The sequence below is a fragment of the Neodiprion pinetum genome, chromosome 2, assembly GCF_021155775.2.
Source record: "Neodiprion pinetum isolate iyNeoPine1 chromosome 2, iyNeoPine1.2, whole genome shotgun sequence".
NCBI lineage: Eukaryota > Metazoa > Arthropoda > Insecta > Hymenoptera > Diprionidae > Neodiprion > Neodiprion pinetum.
In genome coordinates, this window is record NC_060233.1 from 14,582,859 (window position 1) to 14,606,917 (window position 24,059).

A 24,059-nucleotide genomic window follows, 5' to 3' on the forward strand; every position below is an offset into this window, starting at 1 on the left:
CGGATTTAACATATATTTTGAAACATATTCATGTTAGTTGTAATTTTCCGTACCAGTGCCAGAATAAAAATACAGCTTCTATTAACTCAATTTTGTTACACCGATGAGCAAAGTTTTCAGTGCATTATCAATTACAGCCGACTACGCCGTTAGAAATGTTACTTAATGTCAAGTGTCAGACTCTGACGGAAAAAGCCAAACGCTTTCCACAAACGTTCCTTACAGTTATTAATTCATCACGCGTGTGATTACGTAATTGATAAAAATAGATTTTGTCATAGTACAGAAATGTATAGAACTTCCCGAACACGAGTCACATTAGCCATCTTATAATTGTTTTGATATTATTATCGGCCCATTTTTTTCTGAACGGTAAACAAAAAAGTCTTCAAGAGTTCCAAAAAAAAAAACACGGAAGAAAATTTTTTATCGTCAGATGTAAACTTACTGAACGAAAGTATGGTTCAAATCACGACCAAGACATTGAAACTTGAAAATCTAAACTGGTTTTGTCGGTCTTGACATTGATCGATGGTGAATCAACCTTGTTAAATCCAAAGCGAGTTTTCACCCGTGTGGGAATTTTTTTTTTTTTTTTTCTGCGTGAACTAAATTTAGGCCACTTCGCGTGTTGTACTCTAATCATTTCATCGCACACGAAGTTCATATACCGTAGGTAAAAGTTGACACAACGACAATAGAACGCTAATTGAAATGATAAGTAAAATACAAGTAATAAAAATGAAGTATCCTGTGGTTCAAAAAGATTCTCATAAACTTTCAGGTCTTTGCTTCGAGGCAGTTTGAACCTCGACGTAAGAAAGACTGAAAGAAACTTCTTGAGGCACAGCACCCATGGCGATACCCGGAGCTAAATTTCGAGATGTGAAAATGGTCAAAGTAAAGGAATAGATATGTGAATTTGCATAACATTACCTAATGGTTATATTGACGTTCTCATACTACGCGTTGATTTTGGATCCACGTCCAATTGAGAGTTCATAAATCGGTCAAGGCAATTTAAAGTATTTTCGTAATACTTGTAAAAGTAAATCATCTTTGGATTTGTAATGTGTGATGAGTCACGTAATTATTTATTCTTACAACCGTTACGAATCTATATCAAATCTGTCCGCGTAGTACGGTTCATTTTGAAAGGTCGAACTATCACCACTATTACTCTGAATAACAGCTCTTTGTCAGTTAATATTTATATTCAAAGCATATTTTATTTTTGAGACAAAGTCGAGTTCAATTCTTACGTCCGGAATTTTTGCAGAATATTATAATGAATACCAGAGACTAATATCGCGGTCAATGGTCTGCACAGACTCCCTACCAAATTTCTGTGTCAGATGAATCAGAGAGATAATTACTGTATCATAAATGAAAGTAAATGTACAGTAAACGGGTTTCTGTACGCTTACGCAAATACTTTAACAAGTGTGAGGATCGCAATATTTGGTGTTAATCCTGATTGAAAGTGATTGTATTGGGTAACTCATTCAACAATCGTTCAAGCCCGTTAGTCAGTTCATGTCTAATGTGAGCAAATATGATGATAATAACATTAGTAACGCTTATCCAACAGTCATTGAATATTAATGGAAACCAATCGTATGAGTGAATGTGTTTATTAACCTATAGTTATCGCAGGACGCGATATGTTTGGCTAAGAAAATATTCTCTAATGACTTGGGCGACAATCGTGTCGTATCCTTTAATACCTCTGCCCGCAGAATTTCTCCGCATACAACGCAGAAAGTGAGAAAGCTTGCGGAGGTTATTTTTTTAATCTTGAAGGAATTCTCTCGGTAGCTGTTAAACCTGTTTCCGCAAGTTGCAAGGAAAGAGAAAACGAGAGACGAATTTTCGACCAGAGGGACCTATAGATGAAAGATAACCATGTGTGAATGATGTAGGAAATTAGTGCAGAGCATACAAAAAATTAATATCGTATTATTATTCACATTGAAATTCTTTCATCAGTTATTAACTATCGTAGATATACACATATGTATATATATACATACATTTATTATACATGTATATGAGTAAAATTAACTTGCCTAAATATACGACCTGTAATTCAAATCGCATTAGGGTATAAAAATATCTATTATAAAAATATATAATATTTCGAATCAAATGACACATGGGCTTCCAAAAATTCATGAATAAAACGCTCTGAAATACTAAATGGCCAGGGAAAATCCATCGCCTTTGTTTCGTACCTTTCAAGAAGCCATGTCAGTTGAATTTTGAAGAAATTTTGCTTTACTGATTGAGTAATTTTGAATCGTGACTGTAACTGAGAATATTTATGACGAATAACTAACTGGTTCCTGACACAGCAGCGCAAGGAATCTTTGGAAGTCCATCGTAGAATAATTTTTAAAAATTAAATAACAATATCTCACGTTGTCGTAATATCATAATGTATCTCCTTCGGTAAAATTGTGAATACGTCGTAAAGTTTCACATTTCTACAAGGTGATAGAAAAGCGGTAATCGGAATTGAGCAAGACATACATTAACGGCTGCTTAGTCTTTAGGGCGCAGCTCACAGATAAATTGCAGTCCTGCTTGCTCAGTACCTTCTACTATTATATCTACAATGTTAAACACTAAAAGAAATTGCATTGATACGTTATCTTAGTTTTTTTTATAGATATACTTACTTTCATGCCCTGACATGGTTGCCATAAGTGCGGTTTAACGTCTAATGTATAAGATGGAACGAAAAAAGCCGGATAGTAGTCGTGTTCCGGTCAATTGAACAACTTGAATTTGAGAAATTCGTTGAGATTATCTTTGAAGACCCGAGAATACATCGTGCAACAATTTAATGCGGTTCGCGGACAGTATTAAACCCAATCGTATGGTTGGGGTTAAAAACGATTACAAGATTTAACAAAATGCTGTTCGTTTTTTTCAATATATTCCTAAGGTCAATTGCGACTTGCCGATACACGCAACACATAATATACACCCACACAATAAATATCTGATATTCTTATCTTAACACTTGACTGTTGCGTGACAAACAGTCACCGCAAAAGTTAAAATAAACATCTACCGAGATGCCATCAGCTTCCATCTGAGGAGAAGAAGGGCTGAAAGACGCGTAAAGAGTAAAATCACACCCAAGGCGCAAATATCGAACCAAAACTGATCCCCATCCATGGCTATTTCCATTAGGAACTTTCTCGGATATTTGAAGTGACAGTACACCTCGTCGAAGCCACATGCCAGTGTTTTCCTCTCCAGTCCGTAGATAGCACTGACGTATCTGTAAAATAAAATAAAATTTTTCCATCTTTCGAGACCGCGGTGGTTTGTGATCCGCACTGTGAGCAAGATGGAATCAAAATTGTCCTACTCGTAGCTCCCACAAAAGAAAGCTGAAGTGGTTCGATATCGCCGAGTCTAGCTGAACGAGTCGGACTGCAAACTATGTGAAAGTGCTTCACTCTACCGTACGTGTGGCGCATCATGCAAAACAAAACAGTCGGTAAAAACTATACTCTTCATTTACCTTTGTAGGTATTTTTACGCTGCAATATCATATCGAAGTGAGGATGTTAAACATATCATAATGCCGTGCATTTTCGCGGATTCTCTGAGCAAGTCCGTTTTCCATTTGTTATCACGCGGTTAATACGAAACTCAAAGATGCTCAGAGTGGACTTGTATCCGGAATTGCCTATAGTTAGGAGTCTCCCGTTGCGTACCCATAAAAACACATTGTATATCGTTTAATTCAATTAAGGATCTTGCACCTAGGCGACAAAGGTGACACTACTCAAAAATTGGCATTTTTAACTTCAGGCTATATTTCGACTTGAAAAGTTCGAATCTATAAGCTGAGACATTTTTGCAGTTGAATAATTACCGCTCATTATTCAACAAGTGACACACCTCAAAAGGACTGTTCGTTCCTGCCACGTAAGGGCACTCAGTGAAACCGAATGAATCCGAACTTTTTCCAAACAATTCAAGAAGGTGCGAAAAAACTTATCACCATAAACGATTTACTTTATAGAACAACAAGGTAAGTTTCGTAAAGATGCAAATATTTCACTCGTACTTATTTGCTTCTACTGAAAAATGCCAATTTTTGAGTTGTGCCACCTTTGTTGCCAAGGTGCGATCTGAATCTGAAACCAGAATTGAAGAGCATTGAACGCTGGAACCAACATGGTCATCACAAGCCGTATCACCTTTACAGTGGGAAGTCTGTGGATATTTAATCAGCTTACCCTTCAAGTCCATATCGTAGATAACTGATGTAGCTACCCCATTTTAGGTAAGCGGGTAGATCGCGAAGAGTGACGCCAAACCCGGCAAACATCATCATCGGTACAGAGAGCGTTGGGCCCATGAAGGTGCCATTCTGCAAAACAATTGATTGTGTAATACCGGTACCTTTGAATTTGGATAGTTTTCGCACGTCGAAGGTAATACGCACAATTTTTATGTATAACTAGTTGACAGCAGTAGATGACTCACCACAACTCCAAAAACGGCTCCGATCATGAGCCCGAAACTCTGCGCGACAAACGCAACCAGCAAACTGATCGCTACGAACATTGAAAACCTGCTTATTTCTAGAGGTTGTGCTGACATCAAATAGACAATGACCGAGAACAGCAGGCAGCAGAATACGGAGACCGGAATATCCACCAGGGTTACAGATATGTAGTAAGACCTCAAACTGTACCATCGATTGAAGTGCTCTTTCTTCAGGATGTTCATCTCGTTTGGAACTAGAAGACGTTTTATTTTAACATGAAATTTTCATCGAATCAAACCAAATCCTACTTCGAAATCTGTTAAGACAAGTATGTCACCATTTCAGTAAATAAAAAGTGCCTTAGAATGGTATCGAGTCTTACCAAATGGAAAAAAAACGGTCGGTCTTCTTATTACTTATCACTCACATGTAAGAATGGTCAACATCATGGTGGTCATCATGTGGTGCATGAGAATAGCAAATAGTAAATTATAGTTATCCAAAACTCTGGAACCTTCGTTGCCAGCACGAATGAACAGAGTTCCCAGCATTACGCCGGTAAAGATGTTCACAGCTATGCGGAGGTGGGTCAGAGTCTGAAAGTTAAATTTTCATAGTGTGTAAAAAATAGCGTGAATACCGGACCACAAAAAGTACGCGATAGTTTGGTATTCGTTTTACAACTCACAGTGTCTCTTTTAGTTTTCAAGTATCCTCTCTGCAGGAGGACTTTTATTTGATTATATTGCGACGTTTCTTGTCGCGACTTTTTCTCATAAATTCCAGAATTTTTCAGTGGATGTTTGGCTGAAACATGAGACGGAATGGTGAAATTTCGACGTGAGTAAAACACCACGGAATATCCGCGCAGAAAACAGTTCAATCGCATGAAAGCCGTGATGATTCTACCTCGTAATGCCGCTGTGTCTAACGTAGCATCTGGATTTGTGAACCACTGGAGACTCTTGCCGTTCTGCGTTGCCCAAACCAAAGCGTCGATCTTATCCTGGCCGTATTCCGCACAGGCCAATTCAATCACTGTGACAAAATGCGAAACATCATGGTAACGATTCTGAATGAGAAATTGAATTTCAGGCTGATGGTCGGCAAGAAATCTATGCTTCTTCATTTCATTATGAGATAATATTACGTACGTTGAGTATTTTTAAGCATAATTATCATATTCAGAAGCTACAAAGATAGATAAAACAGGTTTTACAAGTAAGAGCTTAGCTTCCAAAAAATCTCTCCAAAATGGTAAAAAAAAAGTCTAGAAAATTCGCAAATCTTACTCAACGATGGCACATTTTATTCAGAGGACTATAGTACTATATATACTAGGACTCAACAAAATCACCGAAACAAATTGACCGAATCTACTTGACTTTCACGATTTTGTAGTCGAGCGAAGTAAAGCATCGACATTTAAGGTTTTGTTTACAATCCCAGTATTCTCTACTTTTGCATTCCTCAAGAGATCTTGGTACATTACAAATATAATAATTAACTATTTCGTAATAAAATAAACGAACGGAATAAATTTTCGGTAAGCCAGTCTCCCGAAGTTAACCCATTACAATTAACCTTTACGTTAATATTTCAACATCTCAGCCATGAAACTGGTTTCTTAGCACAAACTTTGTATCTACATTTGTTCTAATCATGACTTTTAAATCGATGAATAAACATCCTGTATATCAAGACGTAATTTAATTTTGATTGAATGAAAAGTTGTACCATAATCAGCCGGGTTGTGATAAACTGGGCATGGTAGCTTGACGCTTTCTAGGAAAGGTACCATCAGACTCGCTGCACCTTGGTACAAGCACTCTCCTCTGGCCAGAACATATACCTGTGGCATGAATCAGATTCCCAAAAATTAAAACCGGTTATAACCACAAAAAATTATTCATGACTGTATAGTTTACATTGTATTTTTCAATTAATCCTGGAATTCACAAGTTAATGGTTCGGCAACCTCGCATGAAACGAAAAACTAAATGAAAAACATTCGAATGATTGATAAGGTCGGTCACCTGATCAAATAGTTGAAAAAGTGAAGCACTCGGCTGATGAATGGTACAAACTATCGTTCTTCCTTGTCGCGCCAAGAGCTGTAGCAACTTCACGACTTGTGTACAAGACGAGCTGTCCAACCCGCTACAGAAAAGGAAAAAGGTTAAAAAAAAGAGAACAGCAGATCCAAGAATAAAACCTTGTTTTCGTATTATACCATGAACCAAAGTTCGTTACAGAAAAAAGAACTCACGTCGTAGGCTCATCCAGGAACATGACGAGAGGGTTGTTGACCAACTCCAAGGCGATGGAAAGTCTCTTTTTCTGACCACCGCTGAGTCTTCCAGCCCTCGTATGCATGTGTGTGTACAAGCCAAGTTTAGTCAATATTTCCTCGATCTGAAATCCATCAAATATGATTATCCGCTATACGAATAAACCGCTTTCCTTCTGGTTCGTTTACTGCGCATCACTAATGGCAAAGTGACCTTTGAGTTTGCAAAAACAGCGTCGAGGAAAAGAACGGTGAAAAACACCTGACCCAAAAGCAGTTAACGATAGGACGAGAAGTTGACAACCTTGAGGCCCCGCGGAGTTCTCATCGATCACAATCAGGTGCGCAAAATGGCATTTCAAACTTAGTTGCGTGCCTCGAACTTCGCAATAACATTGCGCGATCAGAGTAATTACACAAGGTTCTATCGAATGAGAGCTAACGATATTACTATACCATTACCGAACAGATTACCGTCAGCGAAAATATCTATAATTTCTCACGCAGATAATCGTCGATTTTGACATAAGGTACTTTGAACCAATTCGTAACCCCGCATTATATTTTCTACGCGAACCTTATTGGAATATAAATGCATTCCATTTAATCCAAAACGGTTAAGTTGCAAAATCATCTTGCATCTTGTTGATGCAAATGCAATAAGAAGTCACGACTACGTGCAGGTAGTAAAAAGCTATCAGCCGATCCCTCCTCTACAGTCAAGGGTTAATTGGACATAATTGCACGCAATGGAATAGTTGAGCTACTAGCGCAGTGATATCGTAAGTGCTTTTTCCAACCCGCAATTATGCGTGGCAGAAACGATTGAACTTTATACACCTTTGTGTATGGTGCAGGCTGGCACTACAGCTATAGATCAGTCATAGCAATCGACGTTAGCATGGCAGGGATGTTTATCAATGTGATTGACACAACCATACCTCAGCTGTTAAGCGACGTTCTCGCACAAAGATAACTCTGCATTATACCATTATGCAACTTTTGTTGACAAAATTTTTCACTTGCTACGGATGTGCGTACGTCTGGGGTTATCTACGGACACAGTATTTAGATGCAATACGTTATTATGAAACTGTACAAAGTCGTTGACAATAAAAGAGTAAAAAATTAATAAAAAGTTATCCGGAGAAAGTGATGATTGATGGTCAAAAGGAACTTCTGAAATGACCCAGAATGCGATGTACGATGACGTCATCGTGCTACGACAATTCTCATGGATAGATCCGTGGCTAGGCTTATCTTATTTACATGCCATATCGTTGAATTGAGATCACAGATATTTACGCCTCAATCACTTACGATAGCCTCCTTCGCGTATATCGGCGTGTTCGTGCTGATCTTCAAATTCGCTGCTATCCTGATATTCTCAATAACCGTCAAGAGAGGCTGGAGTCTGTCGTCTTGCGTTATGTATGCACTCGACCTGTCAAACGAAAAATACGATTTCGAGTATTACCTGCCTGCAAAAGAAATGAGTCATTCTGTCGAGCCATGTACACTCAGTGAAATGAAATCACGTGGTAGGTAGATATGACTTTATGCAACCTTGACGTGATTGACTTGACTCGTTGATAATCGATACTTTCTAATAAGAGTGATTTTTCCATCATTCTCCGTGTGAACTAATTTAGTTGAAAGGTCAGGACGTCCTTGTGACCTTCAACTAAGTACAAACTCGTCATAAAAGCTGTTCCAAGGAAGTGAAAACCGCGACCACCGAAACAAATTTTGCATTATAGGAGCTTGGCATTGAAGAAACCAGTTTACAATTTTACATTTTTCAACATTCATATATTCATATTGAATTCCATGGAGGTTTAATAACTTAACGGAAAAATCCTTCAACACTGCGTACTTGTATAAAACCTAGCTCGAAACGCAGCAAGTTTACTTTTTTAATATCTTCTACAATTATTTTTCACTTTAACTACCTGTGAAAGACGTTCATGTTGCGAACTCGCCCGTTGACGAAAACCGTACCTTCGACCCCGGTGATGCGATACCCGGAAAGGACGTCGAGAAGGGTCGATTTCCCCGCACCGGATGGTCCCATGATCGCGATCAACTCTCCGGCGGGCAACCGTCCGTTAACTCTGTGCAAGATTTCCTTTACACCTGTCAAAATCAGAAGCAGAGGATAAAAAAAAAAAAATATATATATATATATATATATATTTGGGTGATTCGTTTTAGGGCTTTTTTTACCCTTCATGCCCAAAATCCTTTAGTGGATACCCAAAAACGAAGTTTCGTGAAAGGGGGGCGTTGTCAAAAAATATTTAGAGGTCGCAAATAAAAATTGAAGATTTCCCATTTGATTAACATTGAAAAAAATGTTTTTCTCATCATTAGTGGTATCATTTCGCGAATTTTGATATTGCGATATTCTCCAAGTGGGTTCTCATAGAAAATATGATACTCTGCAATAAAGTTCAATGAGCCATGTCCGTAAATTCAACCTTTTCAGCGATATCATTATTTCAAGTGAATATTGTATGAAAAAATCGATTCAAACGGCTGTAACGCCTAAGTTATTAGATATATCAAAAAAATCCAAATGAGAAGTTTATAGAGAAAGTAACTTGCTACAAAAAAGTCTTATAAGTCGAGTCCGTAGATTCAACTCTTTCTCGGCTATAGGTGAATGAAATAAAATCAGGGTGATTCGTTTTAGGGCTTTTTTTTGGATATATATACATATATACATATCCATCGATTAACGATATCGGTAAAATTGTTGTACACAATTAGCGCTGCGTTAACTTTTAATTAAAATTATCAACTGCACATGCAGCCGTCTGTGATTTTATTTATAATCGATCACTGCAGCTGCATACTACGTGTCAAGTAATTAACCGAATCTGGAGCTATCTTTTGAAATACTAATTAATGCATGAAGATAGGTGTTAATTAGTTGGTTACCGAAATTGGACATTTCAAGCTTGATACCGACGACAAACAATGATGGTAGTGAAATTTGGAAACTACGCGATGCAAATTTGCAAGTGACAAAAAATCTTGATTGTCGACAAAAGGTCACGAAAACCGATGATAATTTATAACCTCGGTTGAGAATCGTGTTTATACAAACATTTCAATCAAGCTCGATCTCTCTACATCTGCTATGATTTTTCATTAGTCCGCGTACATAAGAAATTATTATATCACCGAAGTTTTTCCTTCAAAGTATCACTCTGCAAGATTGCTTCGATGTTGCAACTTTGTTGCAACTCTACGCTGTAACTTCTTCGGCATTAGTTAGTAGCGGCATAACTGCAAGATCGATGACTATCTCGCGCGTGGGCGGGTCACGGACCTTTTCTACTGCCAAGGGCAGAAGTCATTGAGATTGCAGAGTTCCATTTCGTGAAGCATAGACATACCGAGGCCTCAAAACCGGACCTCCTTTAACTCGCTATTTTTCAACGAAGCATATCATTCGTGAGTACAAAATTGGAAATAAATGTAATTATCTTTTGAAGTATAATAATAATAATTGTAATAATAACAATAATCATACTAATTAGAGCGCAACTGATAAACAGTTAAGTTTGTATAGCCATGAAGTGCGCACAATTTTTTCCAAAAAAGGTTTAGAGGTAAATGGACTTCTGATCCAGTATCAAGTTTAAAAACTAAACTGAACCGAAATATACAGCGTCAATACGCGCGTGTACACATTAGTTTATTTCTTGTCTTCAAAGATTGTGATATCCAGAACAAGAACCAAGGAAGTTTGCCAACCAACAATAAGCGTTACATCATCGTCACAATCTACTTGTACCACACTTTCAGTATTTTACAACTCCCATCAGTCATGATGATACACCGCAATACGAGCATTCCGATATATTTATATATATATATATATGACGGCTGTCTTCCGGCAGCGAAACACGTGTAAAATAATGAAATGATTATTAATTTGAGGTGCTTTAATTAATTATGAAGTAGCGTGAAAAAGTCGCGGTACATCGTTATTATTCATTTTTCTTCAGTTTTCGCTATTTGTTCGTCACATGTGTTTATTTGTTTTTTCCCCACTCCACTTTTGTTTACCCACTCAATTGTGTATTCACATTTGAATGTATGTATGTATAGTACATAGTATAACACGGTCAACAGATTAATCACGAATGTTTTCGCTTGTAGTGACAGACCTTGTGCTTTCATGCCTTCGACGTTGAGTTATTGTATAAAATAACGAATCGGACTTTGAAACGTTGTAGGTATAATGTTTAATGGGCTTAGTTGATAGCGAAATGCACAAAGAGATTCACGTGTCGTTTTAAAAACGAGTCCGTTGGTGTAAAAAAAAATACTTATTCGGTTTAAAATAAAAGTAAAAATACTATTCTCATATTTTCATCATTGTTTCAATTGCTGTTAAAAAAACAAATCTGAATGCCAGAACATTGCAAGTGCGTAACGTCAAGTTCCAAACAACCGGGGATTAAAACAATGCCTGCATTGTCAAAGTACAGATGTGATATATATTTGTTCTGTGCAGCTGGGAACGTTGCACTCTCCTCTCTGTACTTGTGTTATAAAATTGTTCAGATAAGACTTAAGTTGATACAATCTTATCCGCATGGACATTGAGCAACGTACAAAGGTGGTTTTCTATCACTTCGATAGGGATTAGTCATTCGATGCCATCTGCATTTTACTTGCTCATTTGCATTTGTGTGTCTAAACGTCGGAATCTAACAATGAGTGCATGATCAGTGATCTTGGAACAACCTCGATAATTGCTGTAACAATTTTTTTTACAAAATAAAACAAGCAAGGGTTAAACATTCTTCGACTGTTTTGGGATGAAAGATTCTAGGCAACATCGAGAGATTAATTCCATTGTTCTGCCCAAAGAAACGAGATTATGTCATAGTACGGCCATAACTCTGCAGCATTAGGTGTTGGAATTAATTGTTAGCGTTTTACAAACCTGTTTACGGGGAAACACAAACTCTGCGAATTAATTCTAACACCTGACATATCAAGAACCCCGCGTTAAATGTTCAGTTTCATTATCCCACATTTGTTGCGTAACTCTGGGTGTATCAATTTTCACATATCGCATAAGATTCCGGCTCGATAGATTAGACGCTCTTCACGTTTCACACCATACAAAACAACCGGTGTAGCTGCCACATGGAACAATTGCGGTTTTCACGTCCGCGTTTGTGAAGTTAAACCGAATGACGTAACTATGAATTAATGCCTTTGAAACCGGTATCCGGGTACAACACATGCGTCAAAATGTGACGAGAAAAGATTTTCATACAACACGTCCTTGGTCAACACGTATGGAAAAACGTCGTTTTTAAGTGCTAGGAGGTAAAAGTGGTCTTTTCTATACTGCGCGCATGCGCTGTCGCAAACAATTCTAACATTACGTGACCCTAACCTCAATTTCGTGCTTTGTAAAAAAAAAAAAAAACAACGAGCAACATACTCTTGTTATTTAAAGAATCGTTTTTCGCCTTGCGCATTAGTAATATTTTACTGTTCTATTGTAATGTGGCAATAACCTACGACTCATATTGCAAACTTACGCTCGACCCGAAAAAACCGAGTTTGCCTCCTTGTTACAAAATATACTACATTAATGCTGTTCAATATTACGGTACTTCGCTTCTGTCAATACACAGCGCTGAGTCTTGCGTTGAAAATTATTACCGCGTAGAAACAAGAGTTTTGTGTTTTTGGGGTAAAAATGAGGTTTTTATATATATAGTGGATGAAAAATGGCAGAGACACAAAGACTTTATAAACGAAGAAGTCCGTAGCTATATATTCTGCAGGTGTACATATTTGATGAGTAAGTGTCGACTGGTTATTTCTGTTCCCGGTTACTGTATACATACCGCGAAAATCGCTGTACAGCGATTACAAATGATTACAAGTCAAAGAAAAGTCAAGGAAAGAAGAGCTTTACACCCACCTTTACCGAAACCGAGAGATACGGTGTAAGAAATATCCTCGAATATTATGTCGACGGGTTGTCTTTGGGGAATCCGAGTGGCTTCGGGGGGTTGATCGTTGCTCTGTAAATCCATTGCACCGTGTTCTGCACTCGGTCTTGTTTCGACTTCTTTGTACGAATTCGGCACTCTGGACGCCTCGTGCACTAACACATCCATAATCCAGGTGTCTACGATGTATCGGTCCCTTTTATGATGGCGATGATCTTAGCGCGGTGTCGTTGTCAAGCGACGTTTACTGGCCGGTGGTCATCGGCGGAGTGATCTCAGTACGGACATGCTGTGGAAGTAGAATCGCGATAACAATACAAGACGGTAAACCCGAGAGCGTCGACAATAACGGGGTGCGGGAGCCTCGACGACAACGGTTAATCGACATTTTGCGTTTATCAGCACCGGAATTTGTACCGATCTGATTAAGTCCATCCTCGGGAATATGAATAATGGATTCCTTGAGGTGGTTGGTCGGTCAAAGATCTATCAGTTTTGTTCATTTCGTCACGAGAGTGACGTACATTGAGTAGTTTTCAAATTATTGTATTCGCATTTTAAGCTATGGAGACATATTTAAATACGCAAAACCAGTAATGTAATGGAGATATAAACAGAAGCTTAGATCTCGATGCTTCACTTCAAATTCATTCCAAATGGTTTCAAATCTGGTACGATCGTTCAATTCAACGCTACGTTGTTCAGAAGACTATTTTTCACAAGATCACTGAAACATATTTTCTTGTTCTTCGGTAAGCGATTCAATATTGCCATTTGTTCGTCGTAATTTGTACGGGTGCAATGTTCCAAAATGAAATATTCAACTATACTAATTTGAGAATAATAAAATTGTTCCGATGAATTTTCAGAAAATTGTTTTTCGAGTGAAATTAGTGATCGAAGAGTAGCATTTACCAAATTTACTAGATTCTTAATCACTGTGAAGCGATTCGAAATGAAGCTTCAATATTTAAGCCTTTACTTATAATTGCTGTATTTTCTGAGAGATATCCGCATCTTAGGTGTTCAATCATTGACTAATAGAATTGGTATGAAGTATTTATTATTGGCCAACCAACCTCTCCGTTTGGTTTCTGACGGGTCTCAAATAGCAACTCAACGCAATGTCAACCTTCCATTCCAAGGCCAGCATGCCATTTTTCCACACCTCCGAATTTCTTAGAATAATTTCGCACAATTTCATCAGTTCATCGTCAACCAAGATCTATCGCTCAGAAATCCGAGGAAACGTTGAACGATACATAATACCGAAGAATATCACTTGTGCGAGTTTGTATTCAACCTTGTATCTTACACATGATCGAGATAAATAACTGTTACAGATGACATACGATTTTTCAATACAAGTGAGCAGTGAAATATAATTGATCGGTTACAGCTGGGCTTCGTTATATCGGTATTAAACTTATCAATCACGTGGCACAAGGACTGGAGATAATGAAATGACAAACAAATAGCACAACTGGTACACACGCGTCGAAGTCCAACGGATTCGTGAGTCACTCTCAAGTGCAGTGTAAATCATACGCGTAAATCTTCCCACATGCATTCTCTCAGTTCTCAAACTCTACTGGGAACTGTCGTAAATTTCAACCTTGCGTATTCTAATCTACAAGATTGAAAAGAGAGCAGCGACGCCCTACTTCTACGTCCTGCAGGATGTCATTACACTTGTTTTCCGCATGCCGATATAATAAGTTAACTCTGTGGTATCCTACCGATCATTAAAGAATGAAACGACACCAATCTTCGCTGCTGAAGAAATTCTTCGACCATCACTGATAAGAAACACAAATTGACTTATACTTTTAGAATGTCAAATATTTATTCCGTCGGTAAAACAATTGTACTCTAATTGTGTAATGCCCAACGGCATGTGTAGAGATTAGAGAGAAACTGACATAGTATGATTGATGCCAACGACCTGAGGGAGAATAAGAGCACACGTATAAATATGGATCTGTAGCTTGCGACATTGATCTGTCGATATGTTTCAACTGGGTAAGTCGCACGGTTTCGCAAGGAGAAAGGCAAATACTTGGCTGTTAGAGGCACAAACCTTTATAGTTTACTTTTCAAACGGGAATGTCAGAGGGACGAGTTTCCGAGCAAAGCCGAAGAATCAATGCTGGTGATGCGGGGTTCGCGACTCGGGATTTTCACATAAAAAGTATACACCAACTGCAATCATTTTGCCGATTAGAATCTTGAAAAAAATTTGGAAAATCGTTCGAGTATTGCGAGAAAGATATGGGAGTTATAACGAAAAAAAAAAAAAAATGTGTCGACTGTTCGGTTGAAAAAACTGTTTTCCAATTACAGAATAACAGCATTAGAATTTAAGGACAGAGTATTTTAACCAAATCACGTGACGCATAAATACTTACGTGATCCTATCCTAGTCGAGATGAAGGATTAACGATCGCCGGTTTAATTTACGAGAGAAATATGCAAAGTGTTTCATACCAGCAATAAATAAAACAATCTTGGATGAGAAGCGGTCAGCCTAATCTCCCTATTTTTGATAATCAGCTTTTTGCGTTGTAGAAGTACAACGACGATGCTTTAATAGGCATTATTTAGGTCATCCTGATTCGGTCTAACGTAGTTTCTCTATCAAACACGAGTGTTAGAAGCATCTCGATCATATTCGAAATTTGTACGCACTACGTTTCTTGACACTTTAAAAATTATTTTATTGACATTCAGGGTCTTACAGAATAGAAAATCCGCAGTGGCAATGTTTCAATCCGGAATTGAATGGATTGGAAAATCGTTAACCCTTGTACAATAATAACACCGAACATCAAATTGTAAAATAATTTTCGTGTCTGGGGTGCGAATCGTTTTTCTGGATGTTTACGTTTGAAAAAATGGTACAATCTAGTCATATTTAACTCAAACCTTGTTATTCTCGTGAGAATATATTATACATAAAATATGCATTATGCCAATACAGAGAAATACTTCAGCCCATATATGTATATCGTAAGACAAAAGAACTAAAAACTTTCAGCTGTCAACTTACAGTGGCAGACATCGAGCAAATTTGTCAAAAAATACACTGTCAGAAAAATGTGGACTTCTGTGGACTACAGTTTGGTGTCAATCAAAAACTCTACCTCATGTCGAATCTCCGGTTTGACCACAAAAATAATTTTATGTACATGTGAGATGTAGATCTAGAAGTAGTGGAAGTAACAGGGGTGAGACGGGATAGTAAAAAAAAAATTTGTAACAATAGGGTTGGACGCATGGATTTTGCGACGTTCTTCTTCGTCCAAAGATATCATGTCAATATAATGTCATAGGCTTTGATAAAAGTAAATATAAGTGACATTTTAACGATCGGTAAAGACTAACTATAGCGTGCTATTGAATACGGTACGCTTGGCCTTCTCATGATTTTCAAGGCTAACTTATGGGTCATTTAATATGGATTATTCATATGTCAATTGAGAAAGGTTTAAAAGGTGTCTGCAATAGTAAAATATACAATATTAAAACATATTGTGGCATCTCTTAATCGCAACCTTGCATACAGGATCCCACTTCAGAACGATTAATTTTTTTATGTTATTCTTTGTTTTGAGTCAGCCGTCTAGCCAGTAACAAAAAAACACCGATAAAACACTAGCGTTCCGCAGAATATGAATGTATTAACGATCTTTGGTAAATGAACAACTTACCTCCACATTACTTAGCTATAAAAGAGTTGAACAACGTCCACAAATATTTACAAAAATGTTAATCAAACGTTTGAATGTATGCATATCAGACTGGACCAAAAAATCGATTGTATTTTTTCAACTATAAACTATCTAAAATTATAGTTTGACATCAAGAAATCACCTCCGTGAAGAATGAGTCTGACTTCAAAGATTTGAGGTTCCGCATCTGACTTTTGTCTTTTACGTAAATAACGAATTTGCATGAATCAAACGTGAAATATTCTTGTTCAAAGTAATGAATCATATTTATTATATATATGAGTTTATATATTACATATATGGAACATTTCATCTCTATTCTGAAGATTTTTCAGTATGACGTTCTTACCAACCCAAAAAGGGTCTCGGGAATTTTTCCTGATTTTTCTTAGCCCCTGGTGAAATTTATTCAAAAGCGCAAAACCAATTACAAATACACCATTTTTTAAAATCTAAAAAAATTCAAACTGATTCTATGATTCAAAATGTGATTTTTGAGCAAGACACGATAATGGGATCTCAATATTTACTATTGTTTTTGGAAGTTTTTAGTTTTTCCATATCGAAATTGTTTTTGCTTTTTTATTTTTTTATATGCCGCGATTTAAATATATTGCAGAATCACATTATTGTTATGAATCCATCATCTATTTAGATCGGAGAATAGAAATAATACTAGAACACTTCTAACGAGAAGTTACTGACGGTGAGATTTTAATTTCACGGACAACCAAATATTGTACTTGCTATTACCGTAATTTAATTTAATTTTAACGCAACCAATTTGAACAATACGAAATGAATTTGACGACACTGGTCTTAATCTTAACTTATTAACTACTAGTCTGTAATACTCATTTTATCATCACCACAAATTCAGTCTAACAAAACGTGGTCGTAATTGTAATTCAAGTCGTACAGTTCCGTAATCTAACACTAAACGCTATCGCAACGCATTCGAAACTCATAATCGAACCTAAAATTTCCGAAATACTAAAAGCCATTCCGCATACGCACATTCGGCAATTCACGACCTACTGAAAAGACAATACCGAATAATCTGCTAATTCTATTCGATCCAGTACGACACAATTTACAATAAAACGAATTCTACAGGATATCGTGATTCTAATCGTACTTTCCTGCAAATAAAACTGACTAGCTCGTACAGCCTGCCTACGAACTATCATCAAGCACATTTTTTATCATTCTGCTACCATCGTTCTCAATGAAAATTTTATTGTCTACGAAAAATTATAATTTTCAAACTTTATGGTTCAGGAGAAAGAAGACGCTGAAGTTAGCCCCAGGTTTCAGTCGCATGTTGCCGAAATCCAGGGATGAATAGGGGCCTGAAGTCCCCGAACTATAAATTTCGATGATTCTCACGTTATAGCATACGTCAAGAAGTATCATTACTCGCATAAACGTGATAATATGTCGAAGACAGTTCCGAGCTCCTGAGAAACAACGCAACTTGGGATTGAAACCTGCGGCTAACTTCAGCGTCGTGGTAAAAAACGATGCAACGGCGCCCCCTAAACCGTGGCGCCCTAGGCTATAGCCTCGGTAGCCTAGTAGGTAATCCGGCGTTGAAGATAACAAAAAAATTTCAATCGTCTATGTACCGTGACAATTTCTTGAAACTTGAAAATCAATCGCGCATGCGCCAAATAATTCAATCTCATTGGTCGGCGAAATCTTACCGCAGCGATATTTTAGTCTGCGATGCAGGCGGGCCAACGTACACAAAATGTGTACGTTTGAATTTTCAAAGAGCATAAGCGTTAAATTCCCAACGTTCTTTCAAGAATCAAGTTTCCGAGTGACCACCTCAATTATTTAAGATTCTAATCTCGAAAATTCGCATCAACTACATCGCCGCCAGAAACAGTTTGTCAGCTGAAAACTCGGGATGACCAGCCTGCACGAACAGCCGATAACAGTCGCGCATGCGCAGTTGATTTTAAAGATTCAAGAGATTGTCCGGGTATATGCACCTACAAGCTATTAGACTATACATACATTTTTAATATCACCAATAAATATTCAATTTTATTATTAAGGAAGTGATTAAAGCAAGCAGCACGGAATTCATCCGGACTGTGCAACGTTGTAATTTCGGGCGGTTACGAAATTCAGACACGTATTCAATGCACTGAGAATGTTTTTCGTATGTAGCTGTATTTCATCTTGGAAATTTTACGTAATCCTGTCTGATGTCTCCTCTATGCAGTGCCACTGCTAGAGTAACTCTAACCGCGATCCAAGTAATTGCAGATTATAATTCATGTAAATTTCTTTGGAAACAAACAGGCTATGAAAAAATCTCTTCTCCTGTTTAACTTTAGCCAATCTAGTCTCTGATAATATACACTGACGTGTTCAAATCTCGATATATTAAAAATAAACCTGACACATGCGTTCAGCTTTGTTTACAACTTCAGCTGTAACCTGTCAGTAATATTTGTAAAAACTACATTGCAATAACCAGATATTGAAAAAATCAGGGTCGTGGCCAACTTAATACGTAATTGATCTTTAAATGTATCATTATCAATTCTAGTTATGCCAAGGTTTTCATAGTACGATTACATAAATGCGTCATCTGATTATCCCACGATAAAGTATTATCCATTACTACTCCAAGATACTTAACTGAATTACCATAAAGAATGTCACAATTATTTACCATAATGCTTGGAGTCAAGTTATACAATCATCAAAGGTCGATGCGGTGCCTCTAAATCTTTCAGGTCAAAGCTGAATTCATCACAGAGATTATTTTTTCACGTAGAACTATAGCTTTAGGTAGTTTGAAGCAAAAAAAATAATTATCGATTTATTCTAATATGTACTGATCAAATGACTAATAAAAACGATAGCACGGTTTTCTTTCTCGGTGCATCGTGCAGCATTGGCGGTGGATTTATGAAGAAATCTCACCGAGCAGACCCAGAAAGTTGACGGAACCTATACGATCTCAAGTTCGAGCTCTTGTGGAATGCGACACATTTTTTGAAGTGCAGGTCTTTGCTGTACAACCATGGCGCCAGCGTCAAGTTCTCTTCTATTTCGTTTTACGGAATCCAATTTGACTAGTGCCGCAGCAAGTTGAATTTAATTTTTTTCCATTTTCACCGAAAGACTGGAGAGTACAGCAACCCTTCAGTCTTTACCTACATAGCTACTACATTCTGCTCTTCTGACTTAATTTTGGAGAGCACAACCGCGCTTTACACGCCGCTCTCAGCTTCAGAGCGAAGATTCCGACCCGAGAACGAGTCTTCTCGAGTCCTCTTCCACGGTTACGAAAAATATGTTATTCACTGTCCTAATTACCGTTCTCGCCAGATTCCAATGTTCACTTCACAATAAGCAGAACCTCCACGGCAGGTTTTGTTTATTGTGAATTCCCGCCAACCAGCCACATACCAACGATGGAAAGATAATTGTTTTGAATCTGTAATTACTCCCGCAAGTGCACAGACTGTTCAATAATTCAACGTTTATATAACACGAACAAATAGTATTGAGATTAGTTATGGTCTTGATTTTTCTAAGGATACTTAAATAAGTACCTATGCATAAAACATTTGATACCTGCCGTCCAAAGACAGATGGACTCAAATTATTCTTAGTAAGTACTTGCAAGTACTTCACAAAAGGAAATCATACACTTCACTACTTCAGAGTCAATCGGCAAATTTGATGGATTATTTTTATTTCGTATGTTTATTTCGGGTAAAAAAGAGCGGTTAATTGATAGATCGTTATTTGCAATAATCTCCAAATTGCACGGCGTCAGTAACATTTGAATGTGACATCCTCAGTCACTCTTTAGAATGAGAAGACTATGGCTGAATCGATGACTCTGTGAATCGTGATATTTATGTTTGGCTGCCAGGGATTTTTAATTAATGAATCACCCTTTGTAACATTATTCACGTAGTTTGGGGATAAAACTATTTCGCCGTATGTTTTCTTTTTTCATCGGACAAAGTTTAAGCCATTGGTTGAAGCAGATACAACATACAGGTTGAAAAGAGTAATATATAACGTCAGCCACTATAAAATACGTCCATATTGTACTCCAATCAAGAATTCCGGCACTATACCAGAGGAATTTCCGAGACAATTAATTGAAAAATTCAAGAACCTTAATTTCGTTTTCTTATGAATTTGTAAGAATCAGATAATTTGGTGAGTTTTTGAATCCAAAAATCTATACAACAGCTTAAGTACAGAATGATTTGCTGACGACTGCATTATCAGTCTGTTAAAATACAACACATTTATGGTCACGTATTACAAATGAAACGTCGCAGTTTTCAATCAAAAATGTATTACATCAACTTTTCCAGTATAAATTAAAATATTCCATGACTTAAGGAGCAATTCTTGATTTCCGGGATGAATCCAGGATTTTAGGATATTTAAGAGACAGTAGCAATCCTGTATATTCAAAATTGGATCAAAAACAGTAAAATTCAATTGCTGATAAATTTTCGAATTTTAGTGTTTTACGAAAATGAAAAAATACGACTCTATTATTTTGTCATACTCTACTGTATGCGCGTACGAAAAGAATAAATTGTTCCCATGAACTACTCATATTGTCTTGAAAAAATCCAGTTTATTGAGGTGCCTCCGTATCAATTCCCTATGGATTAACTATAACACTGCTATCCGTGATAATTAGTGATAACTGCCATACAAGTTTCATTCGGTTTCGCAATTGGTTGCAATGATGGAGTTTCTCAATAACTGCGCTCGGTACACTCAATTTTGTCAATTTAGAAACGTTGTACGTCGCAAAGAAATTCGGAAAGTAGCTTACAGAAGGCCTGAGTTTAATTGAAAAAGGGTTACAAATTTTGGAAAACGGACTCAAACGAAAAGCGCACTTTTGCTACAAAAGAAGGAATAAAAAAATTATTACAGTCCTACGAAGAAGTTTTGCGTGAGAAGAAGAAATCTGATCCGTTAGACGACTTTGTTAGAAATTACGAAGCCTCGTACGTCCAAATAATTTCAGTTTACGTTTTTGGAATTCATAATAACATCATTTTGTGTATTATCCAAGATTTTATTACACATTTTTCTTATAAATTATTCTTTTCTCTAGTCTCCGGTCCCAATATCATATAATTTGTATGCATTTATACAAAATTGTACCTCGAAGGTAGAGCTTATTACCAAAAAATCGGACAAAAATCCTCAACATGTGCTCAAATGTCTACTGGATCTGAAATTTTTTTTCATCATTTTCCAAGTGAAAATAGCGGAGTTATCGTTAGAAAAACTGAAAACCGCGTATTTTGACAATAACTCCTAGCGAAGTGGAGTTAGAAGTCTAAAATTTGGTACGAGTCAATCATTTACAAACAGAATACAGTAGGTTACTTGCAGAATACATTTCAAGTGGGGGCATTTTGACAGGATGGTTGTAAGATGACACAAGAATTCTGGCAGCATGCAATTCACCAGTATTGTTTAACCTAATAATATACTGGTAACTAATTTTTGACAAAGTATCAGCAGTTCATTCAGTTAATGCTTCTACAATTATAGCCAAAAATTCGAAGTGCTATTAAGGGTGAACGCTTTATGTCTGATTCTGAAAAACTTTTCGATTAGTTTTATTTCACATATAAATTTTAATTATTACACGAGAATTCAGTGCGTCAAAAGTTTTTATTCGGCATCTTGTACAACTGTGGTTTTCTCAGAAACATATAGACCGTCCAAGAATTTTCTGATATCCTTATTTTTCACGGTCGTGGATTGCTGGATTAGTGCAGCTGAAAAGTAACATGATCACGTTAGAAATTAGGTAAGTTTTATAAACTTGGGTAAATAATATTGCTGAAATCTCGTGATGAGTTTTAACTCACCAGATCTGGAAACATCTTCCAAAGAATTTCCTTCCAGAATTAGTTCATCCTTTTGTTTGGCCGAGTTAGCTACAGTGACACCGTTAGCCATCTTGACTCGTCGGATGAATTTCTCACCAAGGAAATTACGAATTTCAATTACAGTGTTGTTTTCTGTCGTGACGCAGTTTATGGGGAAATGGGCATATACTGCACGCATTTTGTACTGGTACCCTTTAGTCACACCCTTCAACAAGTTTTCAATGTGCGAGCAGACGGTGCGCACAGCAGCCAGCTCCTTTTTGGTTCCAAACCATTTCTCAACTTTCAATAGCCTCGGGTTTACCATCTAAAACATCAGGAAAGCAATAATGTGTCAACAAAGAAAGTAACCATTAATCTACCTTTGATGTAGCTCATTACAAGTATCAGTATGGATTTATCATTTATCAATTCAAATGAAGGGGAATCCACAAATCATCATCAACTAATCATAAATAATAGCAAATATATGAATTCAACTATTCATAACAGCCGAATTCAAAGATTGTTTAATACTCGCACATGAAATTACTGTCTGTAATACTTACGTGAATGTCAAGTGCCAAGTGTTTGAAAGATCGTTTCAAGACACCTCGTGGTCCCTTGACAGTGACTGTCCGCGACTTCACGGAGACAGTCAATCCCTCAGGGATTTTGACTGTTTGGTTGGTGACGATCTGCTTCATCCTGCAGCTATGAGAAAATAACTACTAACATTTTGAAACAATAAACACAAGTTAAGGAATACGCATTGCATTGAAAATTTGTAACGTTTCAGAATTTTTTTTCTGAGACAATCGGCAATCTGTGTCTACGGTTGAAAATGAGCAAGATTTCATCTCTAATTCGAATAAGACTAGAACAAACGAAAATTACAAATAACACCACGAATTGTATTGTTGACAACGAGTTCCGAGAGAGGTTAGGATGTAATTTGTCGTATGGCACAGTGCAATTCAAGAAAATATTAGAAAATAACAACACAGCACGGAATATTGAAGGTTATCTCGGTGCTAAACAATCAGATTGTTCAGATTTACACAAAGATGAGCTCAGATTCAAAATCGCAATAAATTCCGTTACCTGACACGCACTACAGAGCGACCGGAAAAGAGAAGGCAAGAGGAATTTTGTCTACACCGGCATAGAGAATCCGGCGGTTGAGAAGGGAAACAATGCGTTGCGCAGACCTCTGGTCGTTGTGAATCTTGCCTCGAATTTTATCCGCGTGGCGCTGACGCTGCACATCTTTATTCTGATTGGTTCCTCGACTCAAAATTGTAATTGATTCACGAAAACTTTATAGATTCGCCACGAAATGGCTGCGGGTCGTGGGACATTTTGAATTTCACATATATGGAAGATAAAAGTAAGGAGGACAATATCCGTGACAATATCATATGGGCCCGGGTTTCAACTAAAAATGTGTCCTCCACAAAACAGCAAATATTGGCTCAATAAGTCACCAAAATGGCGCTGATAAACAATAAGGGTTAAATCTGAACTTGGCCGTTATAGATGAAGCGAAGTATCAAACATAGTCTATGGTATCAAAGGAAAGTAGCAAAATATAGTAGTTCTAATGACTAGATTAGTTGATAAAAGTTC

General features: G+C 37.2%; 2 protein-coding genes across 2 annotated transcripts; both read right to left on the bottom strand.

The window, feature by feature from the left end:
• Window positions 1-1,943: 1,943 nt before the first annotated feature.
• On the bottom strand, window positions 1,944-14,134 carry LOC124211819 (ATP-binding cassette subfamily G member 4). Its single transcript, XM_046611267.2, has 13 exons — window positions 13,882-14,134; window positions 12,772-13,091; window positions 8,759-8,942; window positions 8,127-8,250; window positions 6,786-6,931; window positions 6,553-6,676; window positions 6,254-6,368; window positions 5,426-5,554; window positions 5,205-5,323; window positions 4,944-5,112; window positions 4,513-4,769; window positions 4,263-4,396; window positions 1,944-3,292 (listed from the first exon to the last, which is right to left on the bottom strand). Exons 2-13 carry the CDS (start codon window positions 12,968-12,970, stop codon window positions 3,076-3,078), a joined length of 1,917 nt encoding a protein of 638 aa, XP_046467223.1. The 5' UTR covers window positions 12,971-13,091; window positions 13,882-14,134; the 3' UTR covers window positions 1,944-3,075.
• Window positions 14,135-22,211: 8,077 nt separating this feature from the next.
• Window positions 22,212-23,651, bottom strand: RpL9 (ribosomal protein L9). The gene is made up of 4 exons (XM_046611281.2): window positions 23,535-23,651; window positions 23,000-23,144; window positions 22,431-22,758; window positions 22,212-22,337 (listed from the first exon to the last, which is right to left on the bottom strand). The coding sequence occupies exons 2-4, from the start codon at window positions 23,135-23,137 to the stop codon at window positions 22,231-22,233; spliced, it is 573 nt and encodes a 190-aa protein (XP_046467237.1). The 5' UTR covers window positions 23,138-23,144; window positions 23,535-23,651; the 3' UTR covers window positions 22,212-22,230.
• Between the last annotated feature and the right edge of the window lie 408 nt (window positions 23,652-24,059).

Bases quoted from the DNA above. Each gene is read 5' to 3' on its own strand.
- LOC124211819 (XM_046611267.2), bottom strand. From the start codon at position 12,970: ATGGATGTGTTAGTGCACGAGGCGTCCAGAGTGCCGAATTCGTACAAA. The intron at 8,251-8,758 runs GTAGTTAAAGTG...TTCGTTTGACAG, and splicing joins AACATGAACGTCTTTCACAG to GTCGAGTGCATACATAACGC. The intron at 4,770-4,943 runs GTGAGTGATAAG...AACGTCTTCTAG, and splicing joins GATGTTGACCATTCTTACAT to TTCCAAACGAGATGAACATC.
- RpL9 (XM_046611281.2), bottom strand. From the start codon at position 23,137: ATGAAGCAGATCGTCACCAACCAAACAGTCAAAATCCCTGAGGGATTG. The intron at 22,759-22,999 runs GTAAGTATTACA...CTGATGTTTTAG, and splicing joins ACTTGGCACTTGACATTCAC to ATGGTAAACCCGAGGCTATT. The intron at 22,338-22,430 runs GTGAGTTAAAAC...GTTACTTTTCAG, and splicing joins GGAAGATGTTTCCAGATCTG to CTGCACTAATCCAGCAATCC.